Here is a 15136-nt window from a genome sequence, read left to right as displayed (position 1 = left end):
TGACAAATATTTTGATACGGATGGAGTACTATTTTGTTGCGTAGTCAGATACAATCAATTTTGTACAAATAACCATACTACAAATCTCTCATTAAATCACTACAAGAAAACATGGAATTAGCGATGAACAAAATTTCGTAGCTAAACAGCAAAATTTCATGCTAATATCATTTAGCTACGGATTAGCGACGGATTATAAGAAAATCTAATTAGCGAGGAGCTATTTAGCGACGGATTAGCTAGAGATTACCGACAAATGCCATAGCTAATTCGATGGTCTCTTGTAGTGAATTTTGTAAAAGTACTTTTATATTTGTTGGGATCAGAAAACATTAATGAAAAGCAAGCTACAAGATTTGACGACAAAGTGGGTGACATAAGCACATAAGTCATCTTATTGTTCTCACCACCGGCACCGATTGAGATTTGGTCAAGACTTTGGCTTTTTTGTGAAGCATAAAATTGGCACATTTCTAATGAAAAATATTTATTCGTTATTTTAGGTCAGATTAAATAATTTAATTTAGACAGTTATTATTTAAAATGCATGTTATATAATTATGTTAAGTAATAAAAGTGTACATACAAAATATATATTTTGCACCTAATTTGACAAAAATATTAAATACAAGTAAATTTTGTTAATTACAAACTAAAGTGAGAAAGTGAGGTAAAGGCTTACGCCAAATCTCCTGGACGTCTTCTTAATACCAAAGAATGCCTATATCCGGTATAGGGTTCCAAAAAATCAATGATTAATGCCAGAATTTAATCTGGAAACTAGGCAATCTGACTCTAAAATGTCTTGTTCACTATATCTTACATTTTCGAACTATCACTCTCTCCCTTCTTTTTACTATAATACGTAATAGTTTGGTTTTAACAAAATCATTAAGAAAATCTAGGAGTGTCAAATGAGCACGTTCTATTGAATTTTTAAAAAGATTAAAATGGGTGAATAAATGAAACATCATTGATTCGTCCGAAAGTTACTTGAAATTAAAAAAATAGGTAACGCCGATCATAAATCAACCCGTCAAATTCTTACTAAATTTTATTTATGTTTATTTTCTTATACTTTATTTGAGTACCTAATAAGTTTTTTTCTTTATTATGATTATATACTCCGTATAACATATCAAATAACATAAATGTCTTTTTAAGTATATTTTAACAAGATTTCTTACGGATCAATTTAAACTATATATCATCAAATTTCTCCCTTAAATGAGTAACTCACGAGTCACGACTATACCTATATCATATGTCTATCTTAAAGTAATAAAAGCATACGTACCAAGCTCATGCGCTGTAAGATGGTGGATGTAAGTTTCAAATGGACCAGCATTTTATAATAGATTAAACCTTCAACTACACATAATAATTAATTGAGGATAAGTCACCGGTCAGCATGGAAGCATAAAAAAAATTCGTCAACTGAATTGTTGATCAAGAAACATTTTACTTTCTTGGTTGCATTTATGATATTTTAAATAATTTGTCCATCTATAAAAGAAGACAAGAAATCAAGAATGAAAACACACGCATAAATTTCCTCAAACATAGGGAACTAATACACAAAGAAATTTTTTTTAGATGGCAGAAGTGAAGTTGCTTGGTGTTTCATTGAGCCCTTTTAGTCGCAGAGTTGAGTGGGCTCTAAAGATTAAGGGTGTTGAATATGAATTTGTAGAGCAAGATTTACAAAACAAGAGCTCTTTACTACTTGAATCCAATCCTATTCACAAGAAAATCCCAGTGCTCATTCACAATGGCAAGCCCATTTGTGAGTCCATGATCATTGTTGAATACATTGATGAGACATTTGAAGGCCCTTCTATCTTACCTAAAGACCCTTATGATCGAGCTATTGCTCGTTTCTGGGCTAAGTTCTTCGATGAGAAGGTAATCTCTTTCTTTACCCGCCTTGGTCTAGTACTTTTAATTTCAGTATGGTTAGTTAAATTTAGTGGTGAGAAATGGAAGGGTAGGGTAAAATTTGGACATAAACCATAATGAATCAAATAACGGTTATGACACAACCTGCTCAATATGAACCAACCTCCTCTTTTGTTTTCGAATTTAAAAAAAAAAAAAAAAAGATTTAAAGGCTAATGTGCAGTTATTATTGCATTTTGATATCTATTGACGGAATGGTATAATTGGTCATTTCTGATCAACCTGATTAGGTCAAGTCAATAAACAAGTTATAATTAAACTTTTGTTTAAACTTGGAAGAGTTGAGCGAATTACTAAAAAAAATGGGTTGATTTGTTCTGGTTGGAATTCACGGCTTGTAATGTATTCAAATTTGTAGAATAATTTGATATAAGCAGAAATATTAGAAAACTCAAGATTTGAGTGTTTTGCAGTGCTTGCCAGTATTGGGGAAAACTTGGTTTGGCCAAGGAGAGGAGTCAGAAAAAGCTAAAGAGGAGGCTAGTGAGCTGATAAAGATTCTTGATAATGAGCTCAAGGACAAAAAGTTCTTTGTGGGCGACAAAATTGGATTTGCTGATATGGCTGCTAATTTGGTGACATATTGGTTGGGAATTATTGAAGAAGCCTCTGGAAACGTTTTGGTGACAAGTGAGAAGTTCCCAAACTTTTGTGCTTGGAAAGATAATTACAGTAACTGCAGCCAAGTCAAGGAACATTTACCTCCAAGAGATGCGATACTTGCCCATTTCAAAGCTCGCTTTCAAGCTGCAGCTGATGCCACTGCTCCCAAATGAACACCTCTTACTTAGTCAAATTTCTAGTTCTTGTGTCTCAATAAAACCACCTATCGAAGAAAAATAGCTTATCCAACTTCACACATAGTAGGTAGTATCTTGTGCTTTTGTTTAGCTAGTTTGTCAGTGATTGCCTGTGAGTGTAATTTCTTCCAGCTATTAAATAAGAGTCATCTTTTTATCTTCACTTTTCCCAACTAGTGGATTTTGGTAACAAATGATGGTCCAGCAGTGGATCGAAATAACAGACGTCATGTAGAAAGCTACCAATGGTAAGTCTTGAATGACGATAAATCATATATAAAGACAAGTATACTAAAATAAGCATAATAATGTGGTTTGACAAATTGACATACATATGATAAAATCAATATAAAGGAAAACATAAAAAGTACTATTGAACGAATAATCTTCCTCTAAACAAGATTCCTTAATAACTATATTTTGAATGTTATTGCATTGTTGTATGAAGGAAAAATCCTCAATTTATAGAAGTCTAAACCTTTTGCTCTAAGAAAGGAATATCCAAAATAGAAGATTTATATTTTTCTTCTGGAAAAGCTAAGGTAAAATCAATAATGGTAAATTCTTGCGGTTTGAAAGATAGAAACATTACGGTTGGAAGTTTTGAGTATTGATGCTATGAATCAGCATCAACCTAATATGGATACCTGGAAGGATCTCACACAAACAATTATTGGGCCGAGAAGAATCAATGAGGTCAAAAGGCCTTCACTGATGTTGATTTGGGATCCAGGCCAATTAGCAACTGTTTAAAAAGGATGAGGAGTTAGAAACAGAGGTTATGCATATTGTGGTTATACTTAGGCAAAGACTGTGCTACTCATCCCCTATTCCCTCTGTATCCTCTCATCATCTTTTCTTATTACTCTATTATCTTGTTTCTGTCTATTTCCTCTCCCCCTTCAGCTCTTATCAATCTCTGTGTTGCTCAGTTATTGTATTTTCTATGTCAGTCATTTAATACAATTAATCCCTTTTCTTGAGTATTTTGAGTAGTGTTTACCAGGGGTGTACATGGACCAGGTTGGTTCGGATTTTTTAAACACCAAACCAAACTAATTGCGTCGGATTTTTAAATTTATACACCAAACCAATAAAATTCGGGTTTTTCAACCTCAGGTTTTTTGGGTTTTTTTTTGGAATAGTCTTGATACAAAACATATAACTTTTACTTCAAATATTTCTTTAGTCCTAGTAAGAAACAACTATATAATTAAGGTGTTTCTTAAAAAAATAACACAAAATGTGAGAAGAGTGATGACATTGTATTAAAATATTCAACAAAAGCTAATAAAATCGGTTAAAATAAATATTGCTAATTAACAAACCATAAAAAAAATGGCCATAATATAAAAATACTAAGTCATGCTAAAATAAGTACAGCTAATAAATATTAATTACATGACAAAGAAAAAAAATTAAGTTATGTATTTTCATAATCTAAATCAATTATGCAAAACTAAAGAATACATATTCAACATTATTGTCATTTTTAGTGGTAAATTAAATTTCTTTTGCCAGCATTAGTGTTGAGTTGGTTTTGGTTTGGACTTTATTTGAGTTACTAACATCGATAGGATATAAAACTGATTGACATTCAAAATTCTAAGTTCAGGCTTGAATAATATGATAATATATAAAAAAAAAACTACGAAAAAATTTAAGAAATATTTATAATTTACATTACAAATAAATATTTTTATGTATAAAATATTTTAAAAATTGAATACATTTAATGTCGGGTTGGTTTGGTTCGGTTCGGTTTGACTTTTTTTAGTTATAACCAAACCAAACCAATTATAGTCGATTTTTTTTTTCCAACACCAAACCAAGTCAAACCAAACCACTAGTCGAATTTTTTTCTCTATTTATCGGTTTGGTGCGGTTTGTCGGTTTACTATGTATACCTCTAGTGTTTACAACAGCGGAAGAAGACAATGTTGCTGTCACGTGAACAATAAGCCCAATTTCACAAAGTTTAGGGGCAAGTTTAGATTATTTGACAAGGGAATTTGTGACTTATTTCTCATAAAAAAGTGTTAAAATATACTTTTCTTCTACTTTATGATTTAATTAATGGTAGAAAGATTTACTAACTTTTAGTCTAGGAATATTCTAGAACATTTAGTTTCCTTCTAAGTCTAGTTAATACATTAATTATAAAATATTTAGTTTCTTTTTGTTTAGTATCTAACTATCTATAAGGAAATTAATATATTTTCTTTTATTTTATTCTCTTTATTTTTCTATAAATAGAGATGTAGTCTTTTATTTTTCAATACAAGAACAATGTAATGAATTAATGCAATTAGTTTTCATTCATTCTCTCTTCGATTTTCTCTTCCGCTTTTTCTATTCCATAACAGTGGTATCAGCGCCATGTTCATTATTCTCAATGGATCTGTGATTTCATTGGAAAAAAAAAAAACTAATTTCTATCACTTTTAACTCATACTTATTTTCAACCCAATTTTAACTCTTGCTTTTATTTTTAACGCAGGGCAATAATTTGAACCCGTGCTCACTTTCAACGCATCGGGCTCCAATAATTGTAATCCGTGTTCACTTTCAGCGCACCGGGCTTCAATTTCAATCAATACCAATTTTTAACAATACTTGTTTTAATCCATACAAATTTTATCCATATCCATTTTGAACCATATTAAGCATCAATATATCTTTGAATGCTCCACAAATCTTCTTTGATGAAAAGTGAAAACCATCACAATTGGCTAGTGAAGATGAAGTTAAAAATTAATTCTACACTGCCTTCAAGAAGAAGGAGAAGAATCAAGTCTTCAAACTCAAACTGGATACATCAACTTGAGTTTGAGGGGGAATGTTAAAATTTACTTTTCTTCTATTTTATGATTTAATTGATGGTAGAAAGATTTACTAATTTTTAGTCTAGAAATATTCTAGAACATTTAGTTTCCTTCTAAGTCTAGTTACTACATTAATTATAAAATATTTATTTTCTTTTAGTTTAGTCTCTATAAGGAAAATAATATATTTTCTTTTATTTTATTCTCTTTATTTCTCTATAAATAGAGATGTAGTCTTTTATTTTTCAATACAAGAACAATGTAATGAATTAATGCAATTAGTTTTCATTCATTTTCTCTTCGATTTTCTCTTCCGCTTTTTCTATTCCATAACAAAAAGGTCACGTGCTGACTCTTTGTTAGTGAATTAAGGTATATTTGGACCAATTTTGTAACGACGGGAGTATATTTTACACCAATTATTAACCGATGGTATTTTTAAGCCATTTTCCAAAGTTCAATGGCATGTATGAACTCTTTTCCCGTAAAGAATAAAACCTTCAATCACTCAAATTATTGACTTATACTCCCTCCGTCCCAATTTATATGACACTCTTTTATTTTTAATCAGTTTAAAAAGAATGACATTTTCTATATTTAGTAAGAATTTAACTTCAAACTTACCTTTTTATCCTTAATGAAATGATTTATATCCAAATAAATATCTATGACTCATTTTGAACCACAAGTTTGATAATTCTTCTTTTAATTCTTAAACTCTGTGTCCCATCAAACACCCTCGTATGAAATGGTACGGAGGGAGTAGTAGTTAATTCAGGATAAGTCGCCGGTCAACATAGAAGGATTAAAAGATCAGACAATCGAATTGTTGATCAAGAATATTGCATTGCGTGGTTGTTAAAACGCTTGTTTTCCGTAATCCATCTATAAAAGAAGACAACAATGTCAAGAACGAAGACCCACCACATATACATAAATCTCATAGACATACAAAAGTAGTAAACAAACAGAGGAACCTAAGTTGTGAGATGGCAGAAGTGAAGTTGCTTGGTGTTTCAATGAGCCCTTTTAGTCTCAGAGTTGAGTGGGCTCTCAAGATTAAGGGAGTGGAATATGAATTTATAGAAGAAGATTTACAAAACAAGAGCCCTCTACTTCTTGAGTCCAACCCTATTCACAAGAAAATTCCAGTTCTTATTCACAATGGCAAGCCCATTTGTGAGTCTCTGGTCATTGTCGAATACATCGATGAGACATTTGAAGGCCCTTCCATCTTGCCTAAAGACCCATATGACCGAGCTATAGCTCGTTTCTGGGCTAAATTCCTTGATGATAAGGTAAATTAGTTTGAATTTACGTTATACAGCATATACTTGACACTATACTTTTTTTTTTTTTTACATAATTCGGGTAATTTAACATGTTATACCGAGTTTTTTTATTTTCTTTTAAATTTTGCATTACGCCAGGAGTTGTGAGAGTGAATAAGGAGTAATAAGAATCGAACTAATAGGTGTGAGACTCTCATCAATACAAACTAGATTAATTATAAGCTTTGATGAGCTATAGCAGATTAGGTACTATTTGATGAATTAACCAATTAGGTGTATATCATAAAAATTTAGAACAGTAGTACTTTACCTATTACTGATATGATTGTGCAAATATTTTTTACACCATCAGTGCATAGAACTTAAAGCTCCATTCCGCTTCTTGTAACATATTTGTATAAATTTTGAAACTTAGGTATTTGAGTGATTTTGCAGTGTATACCAGTATTGGGGAAAGCTTTGTTTGGAAAAGGAGAGGAATCAGAAAAAGCTAAGGAGGAATGTGGTGAGCTGCTAAAGATTCTTGATGATGAGCTCAAGGACAAGTTGTTCTTTGTGGGAGACAAATTTGGATTTGCTGATGTTGCTGCAAACCTTATGGCATTTTGGCTGGGAATTCTTGAAGAAGCCTCTGGAATTGTTTTGGTCACAAGTGAAAAGTTTCCCAATTTTTGTGCTTGGAGAGATAATTACATTAACAGTAGCCAAGTCAAAGAATATTTACCTCCAAGAGATAACTTGCTTGCCCATTTCAATGCTCGCTTTCAAGCTGCTGCACCTCCCAAATGAACACTTGTATAATTGTGGAATAACAAGATTTGTTTTGGCAATAAAACTATCTACTTAGTATAGTAGGTAGTATCTTGTGTTTTTATCTGTTTTGCTGGTTTGTCAGTCATTATATGAAAGTGTAGTTTCTTCCATCTATAAAACTACCTATTAGTAAATGATAGGAGACGTGTTTATCTTCCCCTCTCCAAAGTCCAAACTAGTGGTTGGGCAAATGTTCTTTTTTCTCACCCGACGTTCGGGAACTGAATTAGTCCCTTGTTAAACCTGTTTACAATTGACTTAAAATTTTTAAAAAGTTTTCCAATCCAAAGGGGCCTACCATAAAAGCGTTTTAGCTTCTTTTAAACTACCCTGTATTTTTGCTTTTGGTGATCTTCTATACTTTTCTAGCCTGTTTTATTATTATAGAATATACGATTAAACACACTCTTTGGCATATTTTGGCTATATGATTTTAAAGCTGAACGTAACAATTTAATCCCTATTTCTGAGCAGTTATGCTTTTAAATAGTGTTTTGAGACTTTCTCAAAGTCAACAATACTATTTGGGACTTGACATAATTTGGGATGAGAGTCAAGAGGCTCAGGGTATTTTGGCATCACTTAAACCTATTTCTTATCTATCCATTGTACTCGTACAATGCAACCATTACTTCCAACCACTATAATACAATTGCTGCTGCCAACAACTTTCGCTATTAGTTATTACTATCAATATTAGCATTCATGTTAAGAAATGTCAAAAAATATAGATATTTTGTGACTCAGGTTCGAAGCGACCTTAGAAAACTTTTGCAATCCTTTAATCGTTGCGCTGAACCCTCAACTTGTGTCAAAACTGTCAACACTGATATACATACCTACAAAATTAAAATTTCACATACCTATACAATGTAATTTTGAGGAGTCGGTTGAAAGGATAGCTCCGCCCCTGACTACCTACAACATATACCACCACCAGCAACCACCTATGTCACCAATCACTTTCGCCCTCAGCCATCATGACTAACTGCTATCACTTCTACCAACCACCTCCATCACCAACCATCTTCATCACCAAGCTCACTATCGACTACCTACACCACCATTTGGCACTGTCGACCACGTCATTCCATCTCCAACAACCACCGAATAGCCACCATCATACAACAATCATTTTAGACGATCATCATACAACCATCACTAATTATTGCACAATCACACAACCAGCTATCTCCACTAACCATTATTACGGATGCCACATCCAGCTGCCACCGCCATTACTGTGAAACAATCACCACTAGCCATCTCCATCAATCATAACCAGCCAACCACATCACAGTAGTTAGTAGTTACCATCGACGACCATTACCGTAGGCATCATCGCTAGCTTTTAGATGTTGATACATCAAAAAATAATTATAACACCATATATATAATTAACATTTTCTCTTGTATTTTGATGATATAATATTTGATTATTTTTTAATATTCTAATTTCATTAGATATTAGTTAAAGATTCTTTATATTTTATTTAATATTCTAATTTATTAATATAAGTACAGATAAATTTAAAGACAACTTCCTTATAATCGGATGTTATTCAGATTTAAGTATTTTAATCTAATAAAAATAGATGAAGGGATTAACAGAAGCAGAAAGTTGTTGTCGTACATGCACCTGGAGATCACGGGTTGAGGTTGTGAAAATACCTTTTGTTAAGAATTGCGGATTTATACATTGGGAGGTTTTTTAAAGGACGGACGCCTGTTTTTTTAGTCTAATAAAAATAGATGAGTTTTCTCTCAAAATGGAGCACCAGTTCCTAACTTGACAGAACATGTAACCACTACCTCATATTTTAGACTTAAAATTGAGGAAAAGTCGTCGGTCAACGTAGAGGCATTAAATTAGACAAAAGCATTGTGTAAGAAGTAAATTGGATTTTTGCTTGGTCGTAAAGAGAGTTCACTTTTCTTTTACTGTATAAAAATAAGCCAGATTGATCAAGAAAGAAATCTGCCATAACCAAAGTTGTGATATGGCAGAAATGAAGTTACTTGGTAATTCCTTGAGCCCATTTACTCACAGAGTTGAGTGGGCTCTGAAGATTAAGGGCGTTGACTATGAACTTATAGTAGAAGATCCACAAAACAAGAGCCCTCTGCTTCTTCAATTGAACCTTGTTCACAAGAAAATTCCAGTGCTAATTCACAATGGCAAGCCCATATGTGAGTCTATGGTAATTGTTGAATATATTGATGAGACATTTGAAGGCCCTTCCATCTTGCCTAAAGACCCCTACAACCGAGCTATCGCTCGTTTCTGGGCTAAGTTCCTTGATGATAAGGTAAATTTATTATACTGTGTAACGAAATCTATACATTATTAGTATTGTTTAGTTTGTTAGCAGATTAGTTACTATTTACCGGGTTATAAATTAACACTAATATTCATCGGCGGTGTGGAATATTTATGAATAATTTACTTGTTGTAACACGTAACCTAGCTCATTTTCAAGATTACAAATTTCACCTTTTTATGGAGTACTTGTAGATATTTTTTGAAGGGCTTGATAGTGTTAAAAAGGTTATTTACAACATCGTATATATAAGTTGAACTCATGCTTATAATATAAAGTACTTTAATCTGTTTTATAAGTGACCTGATTGTGTAAATAGTATGATATAAACTCCAATCATTACATGCTATATATTCGTATTATTGAACCTCAAGATTTTGAGTGTTTTGCAGTGCTTGCCAGCAATGGGGAAAGCTTTGTTTGGCAATGGAGAGGAGTCAGATAAAGCTAAAGAAGAGTGTAGTGAGCTGCTGAAAATTCTTGATAATGAGCTAAAGGATAAGAAGTTTTTTGGTGGAGACAAAATTGGATTTGCTGATATTGCTGCAAATGTGATGGCATTTTGGATGGGAATAACTGAAGAAGCCTCTGGTGTAATTTTGGTGACAAGTGAGAAATTTCCAAATTATTATGCTTGGAGAGATAATTACATTAGCTGCAGTAAAGTCAAAGAATATTTACCTTCCAGGGATGAATTATTTTCCCATTTACAATCTCGATTTCACCCTACAGCAGCTCCCAACTGAACACCTCTTAGGCTCTTACTAGTGAAATTTCAAAATTTTGTGTGGCAATAAAATATTACTTGTAGGTAGAACCTTGTGTTTTTGTTTTGTCAGTGATTGTATGAGATATAATCTTTTCCGGCTACTAAATTATAAGAGTTATGTATACTATCTTGCCCTTTTCTAAACTGGTGGATTATATTTTATCATTTCTCATCCTATTGGGGCAAAAAGATGTTTTATAGCATTGAACAGATTCAAGATTGGCTGCCTAACAAAAATGTTGAACGGTCGGCTGTATAATTTTAATATACAAACAAAGCGCAAGATACGAAAAATATGGTGAAATACAGGGTCAACAAGCACATCATCTATATATAATATAAAGTTAAACATAGACAAGGTGATGTGGCATCCCTCTATGGCCTAGAATGCTATTTATCCTTTTTCTCCTTTTTTTTAAATTTTTTTCTATTTTTTCCATTTATGTGCCATGTTAAAAAAAAAGCTCAAAAGACACTCCTTTAACTCTCTTAAATAGTAATTAATTTTATCCAATTGATGGGATCACTAGTTGAAGGTTATAATTTTATTATCTATTAATTATGTTAAATGTGCTTATTAGGTCTACTAAATTAAATAATCCAACAATTAGCCACATTTAGAGCACTATTTTTTTTTGCTTCTGTTTAGAGCACTATTTCAATATCCATTACAACATGCTTATGGAGGAATGAAACGGCAGAAGCTTTAAATCGTAATAAACTCATATATTAAGAAATTAGAAGTTATGGAGAAGTTACGGAGATGAAAAGTTATTAAGTTTTGAAGATAGGCTATATAATATCCATACTACAAATAAAAGATAGGCTATATAATATCCATACTACAAATAAAGACCACAGCCATATCAGTTTTTCAACTTTCTTGTAAGCATTATGGGTCCTTTAAATAACATGTAAACGAGTGGTTTATTAATCCAAATATCCACACTATAAATAAAGATGAAGGCTGATCAGTTTTCCAACATTCTTGTAAGCATTTCTGCATTTAGCGTTTTCTCTTTATGCCAATCACTTAGACGTTAGCTTCACAAAGGTAATCACATGAGATTATCTAATCTCTTGAAGGTTATTTGAATTTGTTTTCTGTTTAATTTTATATGGATAATGTTTTTTCTTTATAAGTTTGATATTTAATTTTCATCACAATATTTGCTTTTAGTTTTTGGTATTATAATTATCTTATATCTTGATACCTATATTTGCATTAAAGAAAATACGTTTATAGTAAAAAAACTTAGAGGTCTCTTTTAGATTCCTAAACATTGTGGTTGTTCTCCTCCCTCGAATTAATTTTATTATTGTGTAGTAGTGTGCTGAGGATAGGATCTCAAAAAGACAAAAACGTTAAGGTTTTCTCCCTTCCCTTTAATTAATTTTATATTAATGGGTATTATTGTGCCAAAGATACATAGGAGATAAAAAGACAAGAACTAACCTATGCTTTATACTGCCAAGCTATTCATATAGAGTATGATTCATCTATTTTAGCTCCAACAGTTAGAAATTCTCCAGCATGAGGTTCACTGTATTTTTTGTTTTTTACTTTGCATTGTAACAATTTGTTTAGTGAGTTTTATGTGTTAGTGGATTTTTTTTCTTGGTTGATCTGACATGTACCAATTTTTTGGGGGGGCAAAGGTTTGTCAATGTTTGAATTGAAAAGTCTATACTTTTTTGTCACACAATCTCTTACTCGGTATTTACTAAGTTTTGATGACTCGTGCTATGTCATCTGCATCGAGGAGTCTGGTAAACTCGATGATATCTCTCTCAACTTTGGCTGCATTACTTTAGAAGTAATTATATGCACTTTCTAAATTCATAAAATTTTCTCCATTCCTATTAATTTATTTTATTTCTTTTACAATGCACAACTTTTTTATTAGATTCGTTTAGGAATATGAGTAGATCTGTTTAAAATTGATACAATATAATTTTGAAAACTATTTTGAAACTTAAATAATTTGAAATAGAGTCAAAAGGAAACTTCTTAACAAGAAAGGAGGATTTGCTTGGCATTTACTGAGAAATTGGAAAGAAGCCGCACAATTTCGTTGATGTAAATAAATTTACTTATATTTCCTGTTTGTTGTAGATAATAAAAGGATGAACTTTTGCTGAAAGAAGTGTTTTAAGTTATAATTTTTGAAATAGGAGAGTCATCTTATGATGTAAAGATTTGAAGAAAAATATTGTCTTGGAGAAATCTTAAAGATAAAAATATTGATTTGGAGTGGAGGAATCTTGACGTGTATTTTGTTCCAAAGCTATTTCAACTTGAGAAACCCAAAAAAAAAAAAAAAAAAAAAAAAAAACAAAACAAAACAAAAAAATAATAATCTTGCATTAGCTTTACCTAATTGCTCTACTAATTTAGACTCTCTAATATATTTTTTTTTAGCAAACAAGAACTATATGTAATTATTTCTTGATTTTATATTTCAATTTAAATCTTATATTTCTTTTGTTGAGGAAGACTGAAATCTTCCGCAATAATTGAAATTTCACACTTACGGCTCTATTTAAGTATTTCATCTTCTTATATTTTTTCAGTCGGCGCTCTACTTGATAACTGTTTTGGCGATCAATAAAATTATATTGCCTTCGTGGAAGGTTATTCAGGCGGTCGTTCACAAAATATTAAACTTTTTATCGATCATTTTAAAAGATTTATCTTTATTGGTACACCTAACAATATAATTATCAACCAAACACAATTCTCAATATGCGCAATTATAAAGACCAAATGCTTATAGTAAAACGAAAAACTATAAAGAAAAATGATTGAGGTAGTAATTTATTTCAGTAAACTTTTCTTACTTTTAGTATATGGGCTTTTGCTAAAGTTTAAGTGAAAATTTGTTGTGATCGTTTGTTAACTATTTATCATATCAAGTTATGGTTGGGGAACCTACAGCTAACCATTATTGTAAATTATTTTGAAAGCAAAATAAAGTACAAAATAACGAGATAGAAAGCAACAAAACTAATTGGTAATTTTGAGGCAGGTTGTGAAGGGATCAATACTATTGGCATCACGTTACAATGGATTAGTCGTAAAGTTCTATGGTCTTTGTAATTTTGTTTCACTTGAAATCTGAATGGACATGTAATTTAGTGGTTATTATTTTTCAAATCCAAGATACATACAAACTAAAATTATAAACTTTTTTTTTTCAGAAAAAAAAAATCTTTTGAAAGACAAACTAATGACAACTTAAGGTTGCGAAAATTATACTCTATTTTAGTATTCAGATAATTAAAAATATTATTTACAAATTTAAGGTCTTATAACTCCGCGAAGCGCGGGTTAAATCACTAGTGTGGGGATAAACACAGAGGTTGGACTTGGAATTTAATGTTTATGGGTTTCTTACATTGATTTCAAGTTAAAAGTTATTACCTCCGTCCTAAAATAAGTGTCGCTTTAGCAAAAAATTGTGTCTCCCAAAATAATTGTCGCTTTATGAATTCAAGACAAAAAATAATAATTGTTTCCAACTATAATCTTATATTAAAGAACTATTTCTTCTTAATAGTGCTTAATTATCAAGAAACAACTAATAAATAGATTATACCTTGTATTTATTGTTTTTCTTAATGGAGTGAAATGAGCTAAATCAACACTTATTTTTGGACGAAAGGAGCACTGGATTCACATGAACCGCTAATTGATCTTGTAGATCCATCTTCTGGATCCGCTCTTAATAAACATGTGGGATTTAAAATTTATTATTCTTATCGCTATCAAGTTGTTGTTTTTGGTTTAATTTTATTTTTATTTTGATGAAATCAACTTGTTCAAAACTATGCCTTTTTCGTAAGTGCACATCACCCATACATCCAAAATCCCATTCAATAATTAAGAGGGAAGCCAAGAAGATAGAATTGCAAAGTAAGCAAAGAGTTCGAGCAATCAAGAATTGCAAGATGGAGGAAGTGAAATTAGTAGGTTTTTGGACAAGTCCATTTAGTAAAAGAATTGAGATTGCCTTGAAACTCAAGGGAATTGAATATGAGTTCATTGAGCAAAATCTATTAGACAAGAGTCCTACTCGTGTAACAATCCTATTCATAAGAAGATTCCAATACTTTTGCACAATGGAAGACCAATTGTTGAGTCTCTTGTGATTCTTGAATTTATTGATGAAACTTGAAAAGAAGGTATTGTTATTGTTATGATTTTAATGATGACAAATTGTTGCGTAGGTACTATACTCAAAGGTTCAACCAAACTCATTGGACGTAAAAATCTCAATAGACAAAAAGGGTTCAGTCGGCTCCATAAGGAAAGGACTTCAAGGCACGAAGAAAACAAGCTCTTGCTTATTTTTGG

At 31.6% G+C, this 15136-nt stretch overlaps 3 protein-coding genes and 1 pseudogene across 3 annotated transcripts; all 4 read left to right on the top strand.

Moving 5' to 3' along the window:
- The first annotated feature begins 1534 nt into the window (after nucleotides 1-1534).
- On the top strand, nucleotides 1535-2922 carry LOC132057057 (probable glutathione S-transferase). The gene is made up of 2 exons (XM_059449497.1): nucleotides 1535-1905; nucleotides 2373-2922. The coding sequence occupies exons 1-2, from the start codon at nucleotides 1597-1599 to the stop codon at nucleotides 2733-2735; spliced, it is 672 nt and encodes a 223-aa protein (XP_059305480.1). The 5' UTR covers nucleotides 1535-1596; the 3' UTR covers nucleotides 2736-2922.
- A 3472-nt stretch (nucleotides 2923-6394) lies between these two features.
- LOC132057056 (probable glutathione S-transferase) lies at nucleotides 6395-7847 on the top strand. Its single transcript, XM_059449495.1, has 2 exons — nucleotides 6395-6882; nucleotides 7312-7847. The coding sequence occupies exons 1-2, from the start codon at nucleotides 6574-6576 to the stop codon at nucleotides 7663-7665; spliced, it is 663 nt and encodes a 220-aa protein (XP_059305478.1). The 5' UTR covers nucleotides 6395-6573; the 3' UTR covers nucleotides 7666-7847.
- Nucleotides 7848-9483: 1636 nt separating this feature from the next.
- LOC132058467 (probable glutathione S-transferase) lies at nucleotides 9484-10944 on the top strand. The gene is made up of 2 exons (XM_059450959.1): nucleotides 9484-9998; nucleotides 10403-10944. The coding sequence occupies exons 1-2, from the start codon at nucleotides 9690-9692 to the stop codon at nucleotides 10754-10756; spliced, it is 663 nt and encodes a 220-aa protein (XP_059306942.1). The 5' UTR covers nucleotides 9484-9689; the 3' UTR covers nucleotides 10757-10944.
- A 3786-nt stretch (nucleotides 10945-14730) lies between these two features.
- LOC132057916 (probable glutathione S-transferase) overlaps nucleotides 14731-15136 on the top strand; it is a 12331-nt pseudogene continuing 11925 nt past the window's right edge.

Source organism: Lycium ferocissimum, chromosome 5 (genome assembly GCF_029784015.1).
Source record: "Lycium ferocissimum isolate CSIRO_LF1 chromosome 5, AGI_CSIRO_Lferr_CH_V1, whole genome shotgun sequence".
Classification (NCBI taxonomy): domain Eukaryota; kingdom Viridiplantae; phylum Streptophyta; class Magnoliopsida; order Solanales; family Solanaceae; genus Lycium; species Lycium ferocissimum.
This window is presented reverse-complemented; position numbering and strand designations above follow the sequence as displayed.

Excerpts from the sequence above, each read along its gene's own strand:
- LOC132057057 (XM_059449497.1), top strand. The coding sequence starts at position 1,597 with ATGGCAGAAGTGAAGTTGCTTGGTGTTTCATTGAGCCCTTTTAGTCGC. Across the intron at positions 1,906-2,372 it reads CTAAGTTCTTCGATGAGAAG|TGCTTGCCAGTATTGGGGAA; the intron begins GTAATCTCTTTC and ends AGTGTTTTGCAG.
- LOC132058467 (XM_059450959.1), top strand. The coding sequence starts at position 9,690 with ATGGCAGAAATGAAGTTACTTGGTAATTCCTTGAGCCCATTTACTCAC. Across the intron at positions 9,999-10,402 it reads CTAAGTTCCTTGATGATAAG|TGCTTGCCAGCAATGGGGAA; the intron begins GTAAATTTATTA and ends AGTGTTTTGCAG.
- LOC132057056 (XM_059449495.1), top strand. The coding sequence starts at position 6,574 with ATGGCAGAAGTGAAGTTGCTTGGTGTTTCAATGAGCCCTTTTAGTCTC. Across the intron at positions 6,883-7,311 it reads CTAAATTCCTTGATGATAAG|TGTATACCAGTATTGGGGAA; the intron begins GTAAATTAGTTT and ends GTGATTTTGCAG.